General features: G+C 35.5%; 1 protein-coding gene across 10 annotated transcripts in view; it reads left to right on the top strand.

Annotated features, from left to right (window-relative positions):
• The window catches only part of CHD9 (chromodomain helicase DNA binding protein 9), a 244279-nt gene that overhangs the window by 139240 nt on the left and 84541 nt on the right, over window positions 1–20498 (top strand). For 6 of the 10 annotated variants that reach the window (XM_047793120.1, XM_047793118.1, XM_047793117.1 and 3 more), the window contains exons 3-4: window positions 1954–2285; window positions 17550–17661. In XM_047793120.1, the coding sequence (XP_047649076.1) occupies window positions 1954–2285; window positions 17550–17661 (444 nt within the window). Of the gene's footprint in view, window positions 1–398; window positions 784–876; window positions 1146–1953; window positions 2286–17549; window positions 17662–18357; window positions 18416–20498 lie in introns of those variants that run through there. The other 4 variants (XM_047793124.1, XM_047793122.1, XM_047793125.1 and 1 more) reach the window with 3 other exon arrangements.

Genomic DNA, 20498 nt, shown 5'->3' with positions numbered 1-20498 from the left:
CAATAATGAGACCTTATCTAATTTCTTAAAGAGAAGTCACTTGTTATGTGTTCATTTGCATGACCTCCTCTTTAACCCTTTGTTGGTCTTGAGCTGTATTTCTACTTTAAGTATTTTAGAGTGGCATGGAGGAAAGTGTTTTTCTCTGGTAAAAATTGCATTTGATTTTGTTTTTTTAATAGCTACATAAAGCTGTTTCACTGCAGTTTTCATTTTCAGATGGTTTTTGTTTAAATCAGGTTTTTACGTATATTTTTTAAACTTTACTACAGGAAATGGTAGAGTGAGAGTTAATTTGTTACATGGAGGGAAGAACAGTCCATTGGGGGTTAAATTGCAGAGTCTAATGGAATAATAACTGGTAGCACCATCTGCTGGCCTACTTCCGCAGAAGGAGTCAGTATTTTTAACGACATCTCTAATATTCATGCTGATGCATTTTGATGCTTTGTGCATTCATTTCTTTCTGTGCTTTGTTGGAATCTGGCTATCTGCTTACAGCTATTGAGGAAACTCAGCTTTTTAGGAGGGGTTTATGGCCTTTTTCATATCTAAATAGGATGAACAGTGGATATAAACTTGCCAAGGCAGAAATGTGTTGATAAATCACAATGTGTATTTGTGGAGGGTTGTGCATCTCTTGGTTGCAGCTTGCTAAATAGGCCATTTAGGAATCTTCTTTCAATGCTTTTTTCTTGAGCACTGCCTGGGGTGGTGAAAAAGCAGAGGGCAAGCCTTTGTCTGACGCCAAAAATGTCTTCAGTGAAGAGGCCAAGAGGAAGGGTAAGTGAAAGCCTGAATGAGTGGGAGGAGGAGGGGTTCTTTGGGCTAAAAGGCTAATGGGATTGAATAACCTTCCTTATTACTGGCTGCTGCTGCGGGAGTCGTACTGCATCGCCATCTTGAGCTTGTTGCTGTTTTCTCGCGTCTTGGTTATTTGTTATAGCCTGTAGGCCTTAAGGTGGCATTTTAGTGAGCGATTCTAAACCCTCCTTCCTTTCCCAGTGCTGCAGCACTGCTATGAAACCTTTGATGAGGCAGGTATAGAAAAGATATCCAGTGAAGCACACTGGAATCAGCATGAAAATGTGTTTGGAAATTCCTGGTGTTTTTTTCCCTTGCTGTAGTCAGAGGCATGTTTACGGGTAAGAGCATAACAAAACTGTGATCTAAGAATATGTTGATGAATGCGTGTTTTAAGAGGATATTCTTTTTAAAATGCTGTTGGTATGCTTTCTGTGATATTGCTAAAATATTAATAATTTTAATGTGAAAACTATAAACTTGGTGGGTTTTTTTTTTTTTTCAGAATTGCTTGAGCAAAATATTGTAATACAGAAAGAGGAAAAAATTCTCATTTAACTCTTTCAAAGAAAAACTAAAACTTTCTCTAATTTTAAGTATGGGAATGTGTTTACTAACTAGCTGTGTTGCCGCATAGATTGCACATTAAAATGATTTGAATGATTTCAGGTTCTAGTTCCAGTTTCTTACAAAGCAGAGAGGCTTTGTTTTTCTAAAAATCATAACAAACTGTAGGGAGTAGTCATTCTGAGTTACAATTACTATTTAAAAATTATTAATAATTTTCAGAGTTCCGGAGTGAAGAGGAAAGAAAGGACTTTTATTTATTCCAAAAGCCCAGAATATTTACATGATTACATTTGAATTAGCTCTATTTATAGGACAAAATTTGAATCAGCTAATTAAGAATCCTATGAAAATATCAGTGAATCCATATTATCTTTCTTTTAACCTTCATTTTTAAAAGCAGTAGTTGAGCTTTTTATTTTATACCTACACTAATTTCTAGATCAGCAAAATGTTTAATTTTAATTCTGTAACACTCATATTTTACTTCTTTAAGCTTAATTCTGATTTTTTCGTTATTTCTGTTAATTGTGTTTAAATGTACCTTGGTATATTATGTAAAAATTGTTTTGATTTCTCTAGCCTCCATCTTCCAAGAAGAGTGATGGTTCTGGGACATATACTAAGTTGCAGAATTCCCAGGTGAGGATCATGTCCGAGAAGAAGCAGAGAAAAAAGGTGGAATCAGAAAGCAAGCAAGAAAAGGCTAATCGTATAATATCAGAAGCCATAGCAAAAGCAAAGGAGCGTGGGGAACGCAATATTCCACGAGTAATGAGCCCTGAAAACTTTCCTAGTGCTTCAGTTGAAGGAAAAGAGGAAAAGAAAGGTAGAAGGATGAAATCCAAGCCAAAAGACAAAGAGGGCAAAAAACCAAAACCTTGTTCTAAGTTAAAAGAGAAGACGAAAATTGGGTAAGTTGTTTAAGAATTAAATCTCATTCCTTTGGATATTTTTTAAGTGTGCAGTCTGTCTAATCTTTTACTTTTGATTTGCATGTGATATGTTTACTCCCACTTTGGAGTTTTAAGTTGTTAGATACCTCACTATCTTTTTGAATGAATTAGGTTAATCCAGAATTTACTAAATTTTGCTAGTCTGTGACCATACCATTTTGTGTATTAATGTTAGTAAAAGCAATTTAAAATAGGAAAATATTTTATATATAAAACAGAAAAAGGAAAATCAAAACAAAACCTATATTGCTGTGCCAGTTCTATGTTCACTTTCTTTATAAAAATGAACTTGAAATTCTTTCAGTCTTTACCTCTTAGTTGTACTTCATTGGGCACCTTATAGTTTGAAAACGAAGTATTTACTTGTAAACCCACAACTTTGGACTAAATGGAACACATAAAAGCTAAGATGATTTAAATTAACAATAAGCAGCTCTTGGCTCTTACAGACTTCCTCCCTTACAGTCTCTCTGATTTACTTTATGTAATAAAGAGGCCAGGTGAGGATTAATGCTGCAAGAGAATTATAAAGACAAAGAATTGCTTTAGGAGGGTACATTAGTCCTAGGTATTTTTATTTGACTACTTACCTAATACATTTTCAAAAAATCAGAAACAGTGTTATTATTTGTTTTACGTGTATGTTTTACATGTAAGGGGTAAAAATAATCTAAGGCCAGAATAGTTTAAGCTTGTGTTTGCAGGAATATTTGGTTATTTTTGAAGGCTTTATGTGAAATTTTAGATAACATTTCTAATCTGTTTTCTTTTTTCCACACAAAAAAAGTACACAATAAAGGGAAAATACCCTTATAAAAGTCTTCATTTGCTCAAGAAATTATTGGTACATTATATAGGTATTTAAAACTAATATAATTTTGTAAATAATTAACTTCGCATTTTAAATGCAGCCACCAAACTGAGATATATCATTCCTGATGGCTTGACTCCAAACCGTTAAATAACATGGACTCTCTTGTTGTAATAGAGTAATAATTAATATTACTGATTTTGTGTTTTATTTGCATATAGATAAAATGAAATTTGAAAGTTGGATTTCTACTCCTTTTATATTTAAAGGTTTTGGTATGGAAGTATCTTGTTATTTCAATATTTTTCCTAGTTTTAATTTAGGAAACCCCATATTTATTTAATCCTTTAATGTGTTAAAAGTGACTGTAATTAAAGTTTTCCAGTTTTAGCTTGTATAGAGATATGGTCAAAGTAGTGGTACTGTTAGGAGAAGGGTATTTTAAATAATACATAAAATATAGAGGAAATAGGTAGAGAAACCTCAAAAATTATAGAAAATTTAAATTTTGAGGGACTATCTAGAGGCAAAAGATAACAAGTGAACCTGGTTAAGAAAAAACAGTATATAAGGGAAAAATTAGAAATTATTATAATAGAAAAAACATGGATTTTTAAAAAGTGCGAATTAATATGGTAGGAAATAGTAATATACTACAGTAGAGGGAGTATCTGACTGATTCTGTGATATTTGTATTTTCATCAGAAGTAGGTAGATTATTAACAATAAATTATTTTAATATTGCAGAGCATGATCAGTTTAATATTTGCTTTTAGAGATAGCATCCTTGAGAAAATAGGTGAGAATTGTATTGGAAAGATATTTACATGGCAAGATATTGAGTAATTGATAGAAAAAAAACTTACTGAGAGTTATAGCTTTTTGATAAAGGAATTTATAAGTTGTAGGCAAGTAAAAGTGAAGCTTGCATATATATTATTAAACTGTTGGAGTGAAACAATTTCTTGATCATCTTTATCAGACAACCTAAGATTCCTACCACATTGGAGAAAAAAAATCATAATTAGAAATGATATTAACCTATAATCTAGAGTTCCATATTGGTCACTTGAAATATTTCATTACTGTGTTTTCCAATAAGCCACTACATTTTGTATACACACACACACACACACACACACATATATATATATATATTTTTTTTTTTTGGTCTTTTTGTCTTTTTAGGGCTGTACCCGCAGCTTATGGAGGTTCCCAGGCCAGAGGTCCAGTTGGACCTGTAGCCGCCAGCCTATGCCACAGCCATGTCTGCCACCTGCAGTACAGCTTATGGCAATGCCAGATCCTTAACCCACTGAGTGAGGCCAGGGATCAAACCCGTGTCCTCATGGATGCTAGTAGGGTTCACTAACTGCTGAGTCACGACAGGAACTCCACATTTTATAGTTTTGAATTTGCCAAGTTTTTAATTTTTCTGTTAAGAACCATTATTTAAAGAGTTAAGTTTATTTTCATATTTTAATAAATAGTATTTCATGATGTATTAAACTTTTTCTTATGAGATTTTATTTTTCTATTAGGTTTAGAAGATTGGACTTTTGCTAATATCAGCTGATTTATTTAAGATAAAATTAAAGGGAGTGTGTGCTAGAACTTAACTATAAGCAATATGAAATATGAATTTCAGGAGTTCCGATTGTGGCTCAACAGGTTAAGCAACCAGTCTAGTATCCATGAGAATGTGGGTTGGACCCCTAGCTTTGCTCAGTGGGTTAAAAGATCTGGCATTGCTTTGGCTGTGATATAGGCCAGCAGCTGCAGTTCTGATTCAAACCCTACTCTGGGAACTTCCATATGCTGCAGGTGTGGCCTTTAGAAAAAGAAAGGAATATAAATTTCAAAAGTAACTAAATTTGTAAAAAACAAGTTACGGTTGTTGTATAGTCAGAGTTGGTGTTTATTTTAACCCACATATGTGATGATGGTAATCTAGGAAGACTAATTTGAAGAAAACCAAACCTCAGCTTGCTTGTATGCTTGCAACCTTTTAATTGTTTCTGTCAGTTTCATAAATTATTTTAATACAAGAAATAGAGTATCCTTTTCAGAGACTTCATGGTTAAGTTCTTTTGACTTTGGAGCCAGTTGCACTTACTCAGATTCCCCCATTGTCACTCATTAGCAAGTGTGACCCCAGACAAATACTTAATGTCTTTAAGTTTTAGTTCCTTCATACATAAAATGAGGATAATGATAGTGCTTACCTTATAGTGTTATTTTGAGGATCAAGTGATTTAATAATATTTAAAGCATACAGAACAATACCTGTTAGTCTTTATTTTCTGCAAACATAAATAGCATATAACTTTTGAAGGAAAAGGTCTAGACCAGCCTTCATAGCTAAACTCTCATGGATCTGCCTTGGTTCTCTTTCTACTATGGCTCTGTTCTTAAATAAGATCGATTTAAAAAATCAAGCAGACAAATGAAAATAGAAACAGTTGCTACCTGGTAAGAAGGATAATGGGTTAATTCATTAATATTTTTTCTTTCATATGGGTAGGTATGTTTATTAGATTAGCTAAAAGCAGCATTTAGGATAGGTAAATTTTGTTTGAAATATACCTGGAATTTGAAAGGAATTACATGGATATGTGGAAAGATGTGAGTTAAAACAGAACTGGGAGGTATAAAATGAAGTGGGAGGTAGGACTGGAAACAAACTTTTTCTACCTTGACTTTTTTCAGGATCTTGGCAGTCAGGTTCTAAGGAGCTGCCTTTCAAGTAGAAGAACAGGTATTTCTTTAGAAGTAGTCAGCACGTACTAGATGCTCCATGAATGGAATAGAATGAATTTAATGAATGGAAGATTAAATATTAAATGACACCAAATGGTTGCATTTGATTTGCTTAATCAAAAACCAGAAATGACAGGAGTTCACATTGTGGCTCAGCAGATTAGGAACATGACTAGTATCCATGAGGATGTGGGTTTGATCCCTGGCCTCGCTCAGTGAGTTAAGGTCCGCGGTGTTACTGTAAGCTGTGGTGTAGGTGGCAGATACTGCTCAGATCTAGCATTGCTATGTCTGTAATATAGGCCTGCAGTTGCAACTCTGATTTGACCCCTAGCTTGGGAACTTCCATATGCCATAAGTACAGCCCTAAAAAAAAGAAAAGAAAAGAAATGGCAAGTTAAATCTTTCAGGAAATCACAAGGACAAAGCTTATGGTTTAGTAATAATAAAGTTAAATTCCAAAATAAATTCTAAGACTTCTGGTAGAATTTTCTTTTTTTTGTTGTTGTTGTTGCTATTTCTTGGGCCGCTCCCACGGCATATGGAGGTTCCCAGGCTAGGGGTCGAATCGGAGCTGTAGCCACCGGCCTACGCCAGAGCCACAGCAACGCGGGATCCGAGCCGCGTCTGCAACCTACACCACAGCTCACGGCAACGCTGGATCGCCAACCCACTGAGCAAGGCCAGGGACCGAACCCGCAACCTCATGGTTCCTAATCGGATTCGTTAACTAACCACTGCGCCACGACGGGAACTCCTGGTAGAATTTTCTTATGGCTATTTGGTTTTGGATTGTACAATAAAACGTCACATGATTTGACTGAAGAATTTTTAGACTTGTTTTATAACTTTGACATTTAAATTATGTTTTCACACTGTCAGTTATAATTTACTTCTTAGCATTAAATTATCAGACTGACAAGTAGAATGCCTGTGACACTTAAAAATGCTCTTGTGACCCTATAAATATAATCAGTAAAAGTACTTCATGATTAAAAGTTAAAAATTTTTTGTATTCATAATTATTCTTTCTGTTTATTAGGAGACTGTCAGTTAGTTACCAGGTACTAAAAGTAGCTTTTCTTATTAATTAAGGCAGAAAATATCTAAATCAGGAAATATTTATCCAACCAAGTAAAAATTAAGAATGTCATGTTATAAAGGAAACAATAAAACATTAAGATCTGGAAGTTATATTGTATCCTTTTTTGCTATTGTTGTTCTGAACCCCCAAGAAGAAAGAAGCAAAATAACATTTGTTGATTACCTACCACCATATATATATATAGGTATTTATGTGTGTATTTTTAAATAAAACTATCATGTAAATATGTCTACATATATGTAGAGAGAGATATTTTCATCTAAATAGTAAAATATAAGGGTAATAATATAAATAAAATTTGAGGGAAAAATAAGATAAATCATCAGAAATTGGGAATTAGCACTTTATAGTCTATGTTAATAAAGTAACAAATTAGACCCTGATTGTAAGTATTCAAGATAATAGGAATTTAGTATCTGCTTAGATAAAATATAAAATATTAATTAATTTTTTCTTGGCATGTGATAAAAAAGCATTTTGAAAATGTATGATATAAATTTATTATATATTTTTAATCATTAATCATGCCATTAGTAGTCTCTATGTAAGTTCTATAAATTTTTAAATGTCAAGGAAGTAAAATGTTTTATTTATATCACTCCTTATGTATAAACTTAAATTCACTGAAAATCTGAACCCTACTCCTCTGAAAGAATTGCTGTATACATTATGAATTTAGTTAAGATTTACATTTACGGGCTTCCCCTTGTGGCTCTGTGGTAATGAGCCCAACTAGTATTCATGAGGATGTGGGTTGAATCCCTGGCCTCCTTAGTTGGGTTAAGGATCCAGCATTGCCGTGAGCTGTGGTATATGTCGCAGATGCAGTTTGGATCCCGCATTGCTGGGACTCTGGTGTAAGCTGCAATTTGACCCATAGCCTGGGAACTTCCGTATAAGCTGCAGGGTGGCCCTAAAAAGCAAAAATTAAAAAAAGATTTACATTTAAGAAAATGCCAGTTAAAACTATGGCATGTCTTTGATTATTTCTTGATTTCATAGATGTTAACAGTATCTTAGAGACCCTGAAGTAAGGTATTGATTTTAGATTACTATTTTGTCAGTATTTTTAAGCATAAACATCAGTTTCTTTTAAAAAAATGAATTTTTTAAAGAGTAAGAACTGAACTATGCTGGTAAATATATTTACTATGATTAATACTTAGCTAATATTTGGCCATTAATGACTGTGAATATGAAACAACTCAGTGAATTCAACTTTTTGAAAAAAATGAAGTTAACCTTTAAACAGGAAGTGATTTATAGTCCCAGTTACCAAAAGCTTACAATATAATTTTACTTTCATAAATATAAGGATTAACCAAAATAAAGAATCCCTTTAAAACTTGATTGTTAGTTCCCATTGTGGCTCAGGTTAAGGACTCGCGATGTTAGCTTTGTGAGGATGCAGGTTTGATCCCTGTCCTCGCTAAGTGGGTTAAGGATAGGTGTTGCCGCAAGCTGCATCATAGGTAGCAGATGGAGCTCAGTCTGGTGTTGCCATAGCTGTGGCATAGGCCCTGGCTGCAGCTGTGATTTGACCACTAGCCAGTGAACTTCCATATGCTGCAGATGTGGCTGTGGAAAAAAATAAAATAAAATAAAATCCAAAAAAAACTGGACTCTTTTTTCCAGATGAGTTTAAGCAAGTCTTGGGTTGAATTTTAAGCTGAAGTAATTTCATCAAGTTAAATGTGTTTCTTCTAAAAAAAAAAAAAGTTACATTATACATGTTTAACGACTTTAAAAATATCTCTAGTGCCTTCCACTGGGCATGCAAAAAAAATTTATAGTGAGAAATAATACATGTGCTTGTTTCCTTTACTTGTAAATTGGATGTGTTGATTCCAGCAAATAGAATAAATGGATTAAGTACTCAATGTTTGAAACTACTTAAAAGAGACACATGCACCTGCATGTTCATTGCAGCACTATTGACAATAGCTAGGACATGGAAACATCCCAAATGTCCATCAACAGATGATTGGATTAGGAAGATGTGGTATATATACACAATGGAATACTACTCAGCCATAAAAAAGAATGACATAATGCCATTTGCAGCAACATGGATGGAACTGGAGACTCTCATACTGAGTGAAATAAGCCAGAAAGACAAAGACAAATACTATATGATATCACTTATAACTGGAATCCAACATACAACACAAATGAACATCTCCACAGAAAAGAAAATCATGGACTTGGAAAATAGACCTGTGGCTGCCCTACGGGGAGAGGGAGGAAGTGGGAGGGATCGGGAGCTTGGGGTTATCAGATAGAATTTAGAATAGATTTACAAGGAGATCCTGCTGAGTAGCATTGAGAACTATGTCTAGATACTCATATTGCAACAGAACAAAGGGTGGGGGAAAAATGTATACACGTAAGAGTAACTTGATCCCCATGCTGTGGGGGGGAGATTAAAAAAAAAAAAAGTAATAATTGTTTGCCCAATTATTGCGAGAGAAACAACAGGGGGCAATTACAGATTGACACTGTGTAGAATGCAGCTTGTTACACAGCCTCTGCTAAAAACCTGTGGGCAGTATTTAGTTAAGTGCATGAGTTACATCTGAAAATCAAATGTAAACTTCAGGTATAAACACTGAGGTTTTCTAGGGCTTGTATTCTGCAAACAAATTAACATTTCAAATTTATACTTAGTTTGAAGTTACCCTTCTGAAACAAGGTTTTTTTTTGTCTTTTTTTTTTTTTTTGGTCTTTTTTAGGGCTGCACCCGCAGCTTATGGAAGTTCCCAGGCTAGGGGTTGAATTTGAGCTGCAGCTGGTGGCCAACACCACAGCCATAGTAATGCCAGATCAGAGCCGCATCTGCTGACCTACACCACAGCTCTTGGCAGTGCCAGATCATTTAACCTGTTGAGCAAGGTGCCAGGGATAGAACCCATGTCCTCATGGATATTAGTCGGTTACCCCCTGAGCCACCATGGGAAGTCGTGAAACAAGCTATGTTTTGATATTTAAGTTCATCTTCGTGCCTGAATACTTGTTGCTGCATTTTGCTAACATTGATATCAGATCCCTTTAAGATTTTAAAAAACAAAATTTGTATAAAACCTTTATGGTTAATATATTCTGTGTTATTTTGTTGTTGTACTTTGGTGATGTTTCAAATAGCAGACTATCAATTTATTTGAAGATTGTATCTAAAGTGAAATTTTATTTTAGAATTAATATAGTGAATTCTTTGTAATTCAGGATGGAAGAATGGAATGTTCTTTGGTAATTGGGTATTTTACTTAACTGATTTTATATCATTCTACTTTTGGATCATCTGATTTCCTTCAGACAACATTTTGGCTATCAGTTGTCATTGTACAGGCAGAAATTTCTGGTCATTTGAATGTCAATAAACTTCAACCCTAATTTTCTAAAAGATAATGTAGTTTCATTCTCTGTTCATTAAAGTGTATTTATTGATATTAAATATCGATTGATGGGTTGAAGTATAGTATCATTATATTTTAAAATCAGTAAGGGGAGTTCCCATTGTGACGCAGCAGAAATGAATCCTGCTGGTATCTATGAGGATATGGGTTTGATCCCTGGCCTCTTCAGCCTCAATCAGTGGGTTAAGGATCCTGCATTGCTGTGAGCTGTGGTGTAGATTGCAGTCAAGGCTTGGGATTCCGTGTTGCTGAGGCTGTGGTGTAAGCTGTAGCTGTAGCTCTGATTCTACCCCTAGTCTGGGAACTTCCTTATGCCACAGGTGTGGCCCTTAAAAAAGAGGCAAAAAAATGCAATCAGTAAAGTGTGTTGGATATAGTAGAGTAGGAATAAAGAGGCCTTTATTGTCCTCCACCAGACTTGGGATTTTTGGCCTTTTTTGGTGTGTGTGTGCTGAATTTTCCCTATTAGTTTAGTGGGACTGATGCCTACCTTGCCTACCTATGAGTTTTTCTCAGATCAACTGAGAAATTGCTGACAAATGCACTTTGCAATTTTAAGTGTTCTGTAAGTATAAAATAGTTTTATTATCTTGAGTATTTGTTCCTAGAGTTTTCTTCACTAATTATTTTGAGCCGTTGGTTCCCAAATCTGGTGGGGATTTCTTTAAAGTATGATTGGGGTCCCACTTACTAGATGAGAATTCTGGACTTGGAACCTACAAATCTGGGGTTTTGTTTTGTTAGATTTTAGTTTGAGCTAATCTCACACTTGCAAAAATAGGTAAGAGTTCTCTTAGGCTTGTTACCCAGTTTCCTCAAATGTTAGCATCTTATGTAACCCGGGCACAATGATCAAATCCAGGAAGTAAACACAACGCAATCCTAGCTTATTTACAGACCTCATGCAAATTGTGTCAATTGTTCCATTTTTTTGGCCAGGATCCTGTTCAGGATCCCACATTTCATTTTGTTATCATGTTTATTTACATGCCTCCACATTGAAATAATTCATCAGTCTTTGTCTTTAATGACATTTTCAATTTCGAAGCATATTGGCTAATTATTTTGTAGAATGACTCTCAGGTCGGTTTGTCTTATTTTTCTCATCAGGAATTTGTATTTTTTACAAATAAGTTCCTTATGAAGCCTGCCTCACACATTTAGGAATTACTGATCAATAACAACCAAATGTTTGTTCCCCCTTGTAGTATCACTTTTATACCATTTTAGAACTTATAATACACTGATATGACTTCATTATTTCTATAAATTAGCACTCTTGTGTAAGTAACCGTAGTGTGTGTGTGTATTTTAACTCATAATTATGTCAGTCAAGAATGGCTTAAAGTTTTAGAATCTACTTTTTTCCTACCATGGAAATGTACCCCCCCCCCCTTTTTTTAACAGAATGGGCATGTGTAAACATTTTGTACTTCAGAGGTTGAGTAGGAAACTACTGTATTTGAAATATCTCTTACAAAGTTAGAATTTGAAAAATATTTTTGCATGAGTTAAAAATAGTTAATGAGTTTATGAAATAGGTTGCTATTCCAGGCCTGTAGTAAATATTCGAAGGATGGAATTCCTGTCGTGGCTCAGCAGTTAATGAACCCAGCTAGTATCCATGAGGACATGGGTTCATTTGCTGGCCTCGCTCAGTGGGTTAAGGATCCAGTGTTGCCGTGAGCTGTGGTGTGAGTCACAGACATGGCTCAGATCTCATGTTGCTGTTGCTGTGACAGTGGCATAGGCTGCCAGCTACAGCTCTGATTTGACATCTGCCTAGCCTGGGAATCTCCATGTGTCGTGGGTGTGGCCCCAAAAAGACAAAAAAAAAGAAAAGAAAAAGAAAATATTGGAAGAAAATATAGAATATATGAAAAATAAAATTTGAGATATTTTCTTTGTTTTTAGTACATTTTTTCAAATAACAAAATAAAGGTTTATCTAAGGTTATCTAACCTACGCCCCCTCCACCAAAAGGTGTGGTGTTTAATATTAATTTGGTAGCACTTAGTAATATTTAGGCAATATTTATTTATAAAAATAATGTTTAGGCAGCTTAGTCCACTGTACTTAGTGAGTTTTCATTTCATTATTTTATACCACAAGAAAGGAAAAATAGAATCTCTTCATAGGCATTCATAAATACAAAAAAATGTAAATATCCTTGCTTCTGATTTCATTGAAATTTTTATTCAGTGGGATTTGAGTCTTTAAGCAGCCACATAGATACCGTATCAGAATATGTATTTCACATGCAGAATTTACTTAGCCTACCAAACACTGAGAAAACACCTTTTAAAGCAGTATGTGGAAGGGTATTAACAGGCCTTGATCTCCATTTTCATAGGAAGTTGTTTTAAATAACTACTTTCCTTTCACCAGTGTTGTCCTCATCTATAAACTAGTCTAAAATATGCGTATAGGTTTGGCTATGGATAACAAGGGGGCGGTGTGTGAAAACTATTTCTGCCAATCTGGTTTACTTGAGGTTATCCCTCACCTTGCCTTAGATGGTATTAAATAACCATAAGTAGCATAGTGGCTGCCTGTAGGAGGAGGTTGTTACCTGAAGAGAAAGCATGGCAGGAGACTTCTGGGAAACTGATGATGTCTTATTTCTTGATCTAGAAGCTGTTACTTGTTTATGTTCAGTTTGAGAAAATTCACTGAGCTACACTCTTGAGGTGTGCACTTTTCTGAATCTACATTATTCTTTAATATTAGTATTCTTAGTTTTAGGGAAAGTGAAGGATTGCCTTTGGGGGCATTTTGAGGTTTTAATGTCTGTATGATATCCATATGGATGTGTCTAATAAAAAGTTGGTTATATGAATCCGAAGTTTGAGTAAAGGTCAAGACTAGAGATAAGAGATTTGAGAATCTTCAGTTTCTAAATGGTAAGTTAAGAATAGATTAAATTAGGAGTTCCCTTGTGGCACAGTGGTTCAGGATAGGTGTTGTCACTGCAGCAGCCCAGGTTGCTGCTGTGGTATGGGTTCCATTCCTGGCCTGTGAACTTCCACATGCTATGGGCATGGCCAGGAACAAAAAGAGTAGATAAAATTAAATTTCCCGGGAATAGTATATAGAGAGGGGAGAAAGCTGAAGACAGAACTTTGAGAAATACCAAGGTTTTAAGGGATGGGTGGAAAAGACTGAATTCTTCTGAAAAGCAACATACTAAGAGAAGAAGCACTGAGGAAGTTTAGTAGAACCAGAAGAATGTGTCATGAATTCAAGAGTACAGATAAGGAAAAAGTGATTAGTTATGTGTTGGTAGATAAAAACTGTAATTACATTTCCATTGGATTCAGCATTACAAAGGTCATTTATGGCCTTAGACATTAGGAATTCATACTTTAGAGTGAGATGTGTTTAATTTCTATCTCAATTCTTACTATTGGTGTGACTTTATTTTTTTAGGGCTGCACCTGCGACATATGGAGGTTCCCAGAATAAGGGTGGAATCGGAACTGTAGCTGTCGGCCTACACAGCAGTCACAACAACACAGGATCCCAGCCGAGTCTGCAACCTACATCACAGCTCACGGTAATGCTGGGTCCTTAACCCACTGAGTGAGGCCAGGGATCGAACCTGCATCCTTATGGATGCTAGTCAGATTTGTTTCTGCTGAGCTACGACGGGAACTCCCTGGTGTGACTTTAAACAAGAAATCTAACTTCTCTAAGCCTCAGTTTCCTCTTCTTATTAAAATAACAGTATTTGCTTCTCAGAGTTGTATCAACACCAAGTGAGAAAATGTATATAAAGTTGGCAGAGGCTAACTCAGTAACCACTGAATAAAATGGAAGCTGTGAGTATGAAAAGTAGTTTAAGAGTTCAGATTATAGTAGGTTGAGGAATGAAAGGCACAGCCAGTACAGATGACTTTTGAGAACCATGGATAAGGAGGAAGAGCAAAATCACATGATATCTAGTAGTAAATACGACCTCAAGCTAGATTTTTATTTTAGAAGGGAAATCAGAGTCAGGAAGAAGGGCCAGAAGAGGAAGGAAATGATCAATGAAAAAAGGGAGAAGGAATAGGTTATAATCATGGTTGGTTCCTTAATGTTGTTTCAGTGTTTCCTTTTGCACTTCTGGTTTCTTGTTCCAATATAGGCTATGTTTTTATTCTCATTTATTGTGAAAGAGTACAAGTGAGATACCAAGTAAGAATTACCATTATCCTGTTGAAGGTTGTAATCATACCAATATAAGGATAGCCTGGGAATAAATCATTTTGGAATTTTTTTTTCTCACCTCACATCAATACCTCATCCTGTTGTTTCTTCTTTTGTAGTGAAAAATTGTATCTTTCTTCCCTCTTCATCCATACTACTAAGGCTCTGAGTTTCATTCTTCATCTCTCAGCTGAACTGCCAATCTTATCACTGTTTTCCCTGACTTGCATTTCACTTCCTTCCAGGTGCATTGCTCTCTTTAAAATTCTCTTTTCCATCAATTTTATTGAGATGTATTTGACATATCACAATATATTCGTTTAAGGTGGACAACACAGTGATTTGATATGTGTATATATTGTCAAACTATTACCACAATAAGCTTACTTAACCTCTGTCACCTTACAAAGTTATATATATTTTTCTTATGATGAAAAATTTTAAGATCCACTCTCTCAGCAACTTTCAAATATATGATTCAGTATTATTACCTATAGTCACGATGCTGTACATTATATGTGTTTAAAATTCTGCATCGGGAGTTCCCATCGTGGCTCAGTGGAAACGAATCCAACTCGTATCCATGAGGATGGGAGTCCGACCCCTGGCCTCACTTAGTGGATCGGGGATCCAGCATTGCTGTGGACTGTGATGTAGTTTGCAGACACAGCTTGGATCCTGAGTTGCTGTGGCTGTAGCATAGGCCTGCAGCTGTAGCTATGATTTGACCCCAGCCTAGGAACTTTCATATGCCGTAGCCCTAAAAAGCAACAACAACAACAACAAAACCTTACATCTTTCTATTGCTTTATTCTTTTTTCATTCATTCTAAAACATTTCAGTGCCATTTGTTGTCAGTGGTAAACAAGACAGATTTCTTTTTAAATACCTGCTAGCTTTAACTAGCTTTAAATTAAAACCTTAACTCCTTGCATGAAATGCAAAGGCCTTCTGTGATGTTGACCCATCCAGAGGACCATCTCTCTGCTTCCTCCTCCTGTAGTACTTTGTGCATTCCCGACACACTCTTATCACCACAGAGTCTCATTCTTCTGTGGTATCCCCCCGCCTGGAATGTACGCTACTTTTCCTTTCACTACCTGTTGGACCCCCTTTCATTATTCACTTCCCTATCTCAAACTTTACCTTCTCTGTGAAACCTCTTCCACTCTTCAGTAAACATAAGTATTTCTTCCTTTGTGTTCACATTACCTCTTAAACTAACTTCCCCTTTAGAATTTTAGCTGAGGTCATGTTTCAACAAAGAACTGTTAAGGTTAGGAACCATGTCTACTTGATCTTCAAATCCTTGAACTTACGCAAGTGCCTAGCATATCATAGTTAGATGTAGTTGAGAAATTACTATGTGGTAAAGATCGCTCAGAGCTAACATATTATCTCATTTAATTCTCAACAACAATAGAAGTAGCTTTTGTAATATCCCTATTTTCCAGACAAGGAAACTATCAAGTAATTTGCTCAGTGTTTCATAGGTAAATGGTGATATCAGTTTTTAAATCTTTGACACTATGATTTCAAAGTGCATCCTCTTAACCCCTGACTTCTCCCACATTAGTAAATAATAATTGTTGAAGAAAATTTTGAGATATTTCTGATATGTCACACCTGAAAGTATTTTGGAAGTTTCCTATGTTTGGAGTACAGATATCTAAAGTAAGATTTTACTGGTTAGCAATTAACTTGGTTTGAGACTAGTATAGTACTTGAAGATCATGCCCTCTCAGCTGTTGAACCGGATAAAGAAATGCGGGAGCTCAGTGCTTCTGTCTTTAATCAGGAAAAAACATGGAGTTCCCTGGTGACCTTACCATTAAGGACTCTGTTGTCACTGCTGTTGCTCAGGTTGCTCTGTGGTGAGTTTCAATCCTGGGCCTGGGAACTTCTGCATGCCATGGTCGAAGCTAAAAAAAAAAAAAAAAAGGAAAAAGCATTTAACATATTTTAATTTTAGATATTTACATTTAATTTTTTTATTCCTTCTTTTTTGGCCACCCCACAGCATATGGAGATCCCAAGCCAGGGATCAGAGCCAAGCTGCAGTTTCAGTGTACACCACAGCTGTGGCAGTGCCAGATGCCTAACTCACTGTGCCGGGCCGGGGATCAAACCTTTGTCCCAGTGCTCTGGAAACACTGCCAATCCCATTTCACCATAGCAGGAACTCTTATTTACCGTGTTTTAACATAAACACTGTAGAAATATATATATATATAAAAAAAGGAAGTTCTTACTCTTTAGGAACATCAAGTACAGCCAAAAAAAAACTTTAACCTAAGTGAAATAAAGAATAATTAATTGTTAAAGTTTTTAAGGGAAAATTTACTCTAGGGTAGAGAGATGTAGAGACTTCGAGACTTGGAGTTCCCATCGTGGCTCAACAGAAACGAATCTGACTAGCATCCATGAGGACGTAGGTTCAATCCCTGACCTCGCTCCGTGGGTTAAGGATCTGATGTTGCCATGAGCTGTGGTGTAGGTTGCAGACGTGGCTCGGATCTGGCGTTGCCATGGCTGTGGTGTAGGCTGGCAGCTGTAGCTCCAGTTCCACCCCTAACCAGGAAACCACCATATGCCACAGGTTTGGCCCTAAAAAGACAAAAAACCCCTGTAATTGTTAGCTATATTACCTGACATTTTTCTCATGGAAAGTAATCCTGAGCCTAAGAAACAAAAGATAGAACTTGACTGCCTTTCTGTGCTTAGAAATATGTTAACTGTAGTATTGATTTATACTTGTTCCATAGGAATAAAGAGTTTTTTATTTGAAAATGTCATTATGGATTTCATGATAAATATCATCTTTGGTTGGAGATTCAAGTGATATATAAAATGGAAGAAAGTTTATCATGGCAATCTCAGTTTGAGCAAACATGGGGAAAACAAAAGAGATCTTACTGTTTATTCTTTTCCTCTTGAAACAGCAAACTCATTATTACATTGGGTAAGAAACAAAAAAGAAAGAATGAGTCTTCAGATGAAATATCTGATGCGGAACAGATGCCACAGCATACATTCAAAGAGGAAGACTCTCAAGTGAGTGTTAAAAGTTTTTCTGAGAAATTGAGCACTGACAGAATTATTTAGATAGCATAATATTGCTTTATGGATATTTATACTATAGTTTAGTGGTAAAAATATTTTATTGTATGGTAGAAATTATATGACAGCGCTATTACAATATGGTCCTAATAATATTACCATAAAATGTTAGACCTGGGAGGAAACATACACATCCTCTCCAAACCCCTCAGTTTTCAGATGATGAAACTGAAGCCCAGAGAGTTTAAGTAACAATCCAAAGTCCCTAATGGCTTTTGACTCGGAGAAATATCTAGTGATATTATCCTTTACTTATAGAGTACTTGTGAATTAACTTGATGAAGATGTTAACTTTTAATGTCACGTACGAATAATAAAGTAAATGGGTTGAATCATTCCTAGATAATTCCTTTGTTCCGCTTCTATTGAAGACTAGATAAACAATTTATTAAAAATCCCCTAATGCAGACAAAAATACTGTGCATTTTGCCTTTTTTTTTTGAATAGGTGGATATTCAAAATAACCTTGCGAAGTTAAAAAAAAATATATATATAGTGAAGGTCATAGTAATTCAGGCCACCCTCTGCTCTCTAATAATTAAAGTACGACTCTAGGCCATAGGGGTGGTGGCATTTGTTGCATTATGGGGCCAGAAAGCCCCTGAATGGCCTTTCTTCTTCCTTATGCAGCTTCTTATCCAATGGGAGAGTAGTGGCTCAAGGCTCCTGGGCTGCTGCAAGAGTTGAGGTAAGGGCAGTGACTGAAGCTCCTAATATTATATGGCCTGGCTTTTTCTTCATATGTTATCTTTAACTTAGGCAGACTTACAATTAATTTATTCAATATGAGAAAATTTAAATTTTTGCTCAAATAGTGCTGGCCATTTTTCCATTATGTAACTACCAAGCAGTGAAATGATAGAATAGGTTAACATGCACATTTCTTCTGTACTTTTGACTGTACTTAATTAGGTTGCTTTGACAGATGTGCTGCTTTAACACAAAAAAATTTAATGGGGAAGGAAAGAAATATTTTCTAGTAAACAATTGTAAATCTCTATTATTGACTCATTTTAAAATATATTATTATATAAATATATAAAAGTAACTTTCAACCGAAATGAGTTGTCAAAATTTGAAGGCTCGAAAAGTAACTTAAGGGGAGCTCCTGTCGTGGCTCGGCAGTATCGAACTGGACTAGTATCCACAAGGACATGGGTTCAATCCCTGGCCTCACTCAGTGGGTTAAGGATCCAGTGTTGCTGTGACCTGTGGTGTAGGTCACAGTCGTAGCTCGGATCCTGCATTGCTGTGGCTGTGGTGTAGGCCAGCAGCTGCAGCTCCAGTTCAATCCCTAGCCTGGGAACTTCCATGTGCCACTGGTGTGGCCCTAAAAAAAAAAAAAAAAAAGATGAAAGTAATTTAAGGTTTAGAGTCAGGTGGAAATCTAAAAATGTGATTGTGATATTTAGTTTTTTACCTAATAGAGAGTACTTCGGTAGTCTAACTATATTTAGAGACTTGTCATTTTCTTAAACCCCCTGCAGTTTTTGAGTATTATAGGAAACAAGTGATATGTTATCGTAATGAAGTATTTAGTCGTTTAAAAGCATGTTTCTGATCTCTTATGTAAAGTGCTGCTGACTGATCAGTTAAAGCCTTTAAGATATAAGAAAAAAGCTAGAAAAAAAGAAATTTGAAGAAAGTATTTGTCACTATTTTAAGTTGTGCTTTGAAAAACAGGGAGAAAGAAAGCCTGAAAAGAATCACATTATTTTACGACATGGACCTTCAAAATTGTTTTTGTATTTTTTAAAGTGCTAGAACTGTTGTATGACAGAGAAAGATAATTGGTGAGAGTGGCACCTTACTTAGCTTTGCCTACTATGTAAGTATATATGCTCTAGTGGAATACAATCTGATGAAATCAGCTATAATCAGCTAACTCATAGAGTTTTTTAAATTACTCAGAGCCTGATAAAGTCTTCATAGGATGAAGGAGCACTTACTGTAAGTGGCTTCTCATTCTATCTTGTAAAGAATTACCTGCATATGCATTTTTGTGAGTTGAAAGGATTCTTTCAGGCCATTCATTCACTACTTACCAAGGAGTAAGTGAGGCATTGCCAAGTGCCAGTAGATGCCTGAGTCACCAAAAGGAAATTTCAATGCTGAAAAACCTACAAAATCTTTTAAAAGTGTACTGAATTATTCCTACATTTCATTATCTAGGAGATTTGTGCCTAGTGAGACATAACATTGGTAATACGTTGTTATTGTTAGAATAGTAAATGTCATGAATGGTATTTAATTTTAAAGTTTTCTTGAGAATTAAGAGCTATATAATGCCTTTAACTCCAAACATTCCTTTAGCCAAGTATTAGAGATGCATAGAATATTCCCTCCCAGGGAATAATAAATATTTTATAGCTTGACTAGAACAGAACATGGAAAATTTGGATTTCTGGAACTCCTTTTTAATAGTGTTTATATGCCACTTTCCTGTTTCCCATAATGACAAAAGTGTTACCTTGAGTTTTGAAAATGTAAATGTCTTCATGGCTAAGACCCATCCTAAATGAGGCATGGAGTTTAACACTATTTTTTTTGCTGAGCCGTGTCACCACAATAGTGCCTTTCTTTCAATATTTCACCACTCTAAAGAGAAAGAGAAAGAGACAGACTAAAGGTCACTGCTGCCTTCCTGGATACAAGTAGCAGTTTGTCCCCACACTGCGACACTATTCACTATTTTTGTCATGGCTATGAAAGTCCAAAAGACCTACCAAATTGAAGACATTGGCAGAAACCAAAAGGAGAACACTTGGGTT

The sequence above is a fragment of the Phacochoerus africanus genome, chromosome 8 (genome assembly GCF_016906955.1).
Source record: "Phacochoerus africanus isolate WHEZ1 chromosome 8, ROS_Pafr_v1, whole genome shotgun sequence".
NCBI classification, from domain to species: domain Eukaryota; kingdom Metazoa; phylum Chordata; class Mammalia; order Artiodactyla; family Suidae; genus Phacochoerus; species Phacochoerus africanus.
The sequence above is the reverse complement of the archived record's forward strand: the minus strand, read 5'-3'. Positions and strand labels throughout refer to the sequence as shown.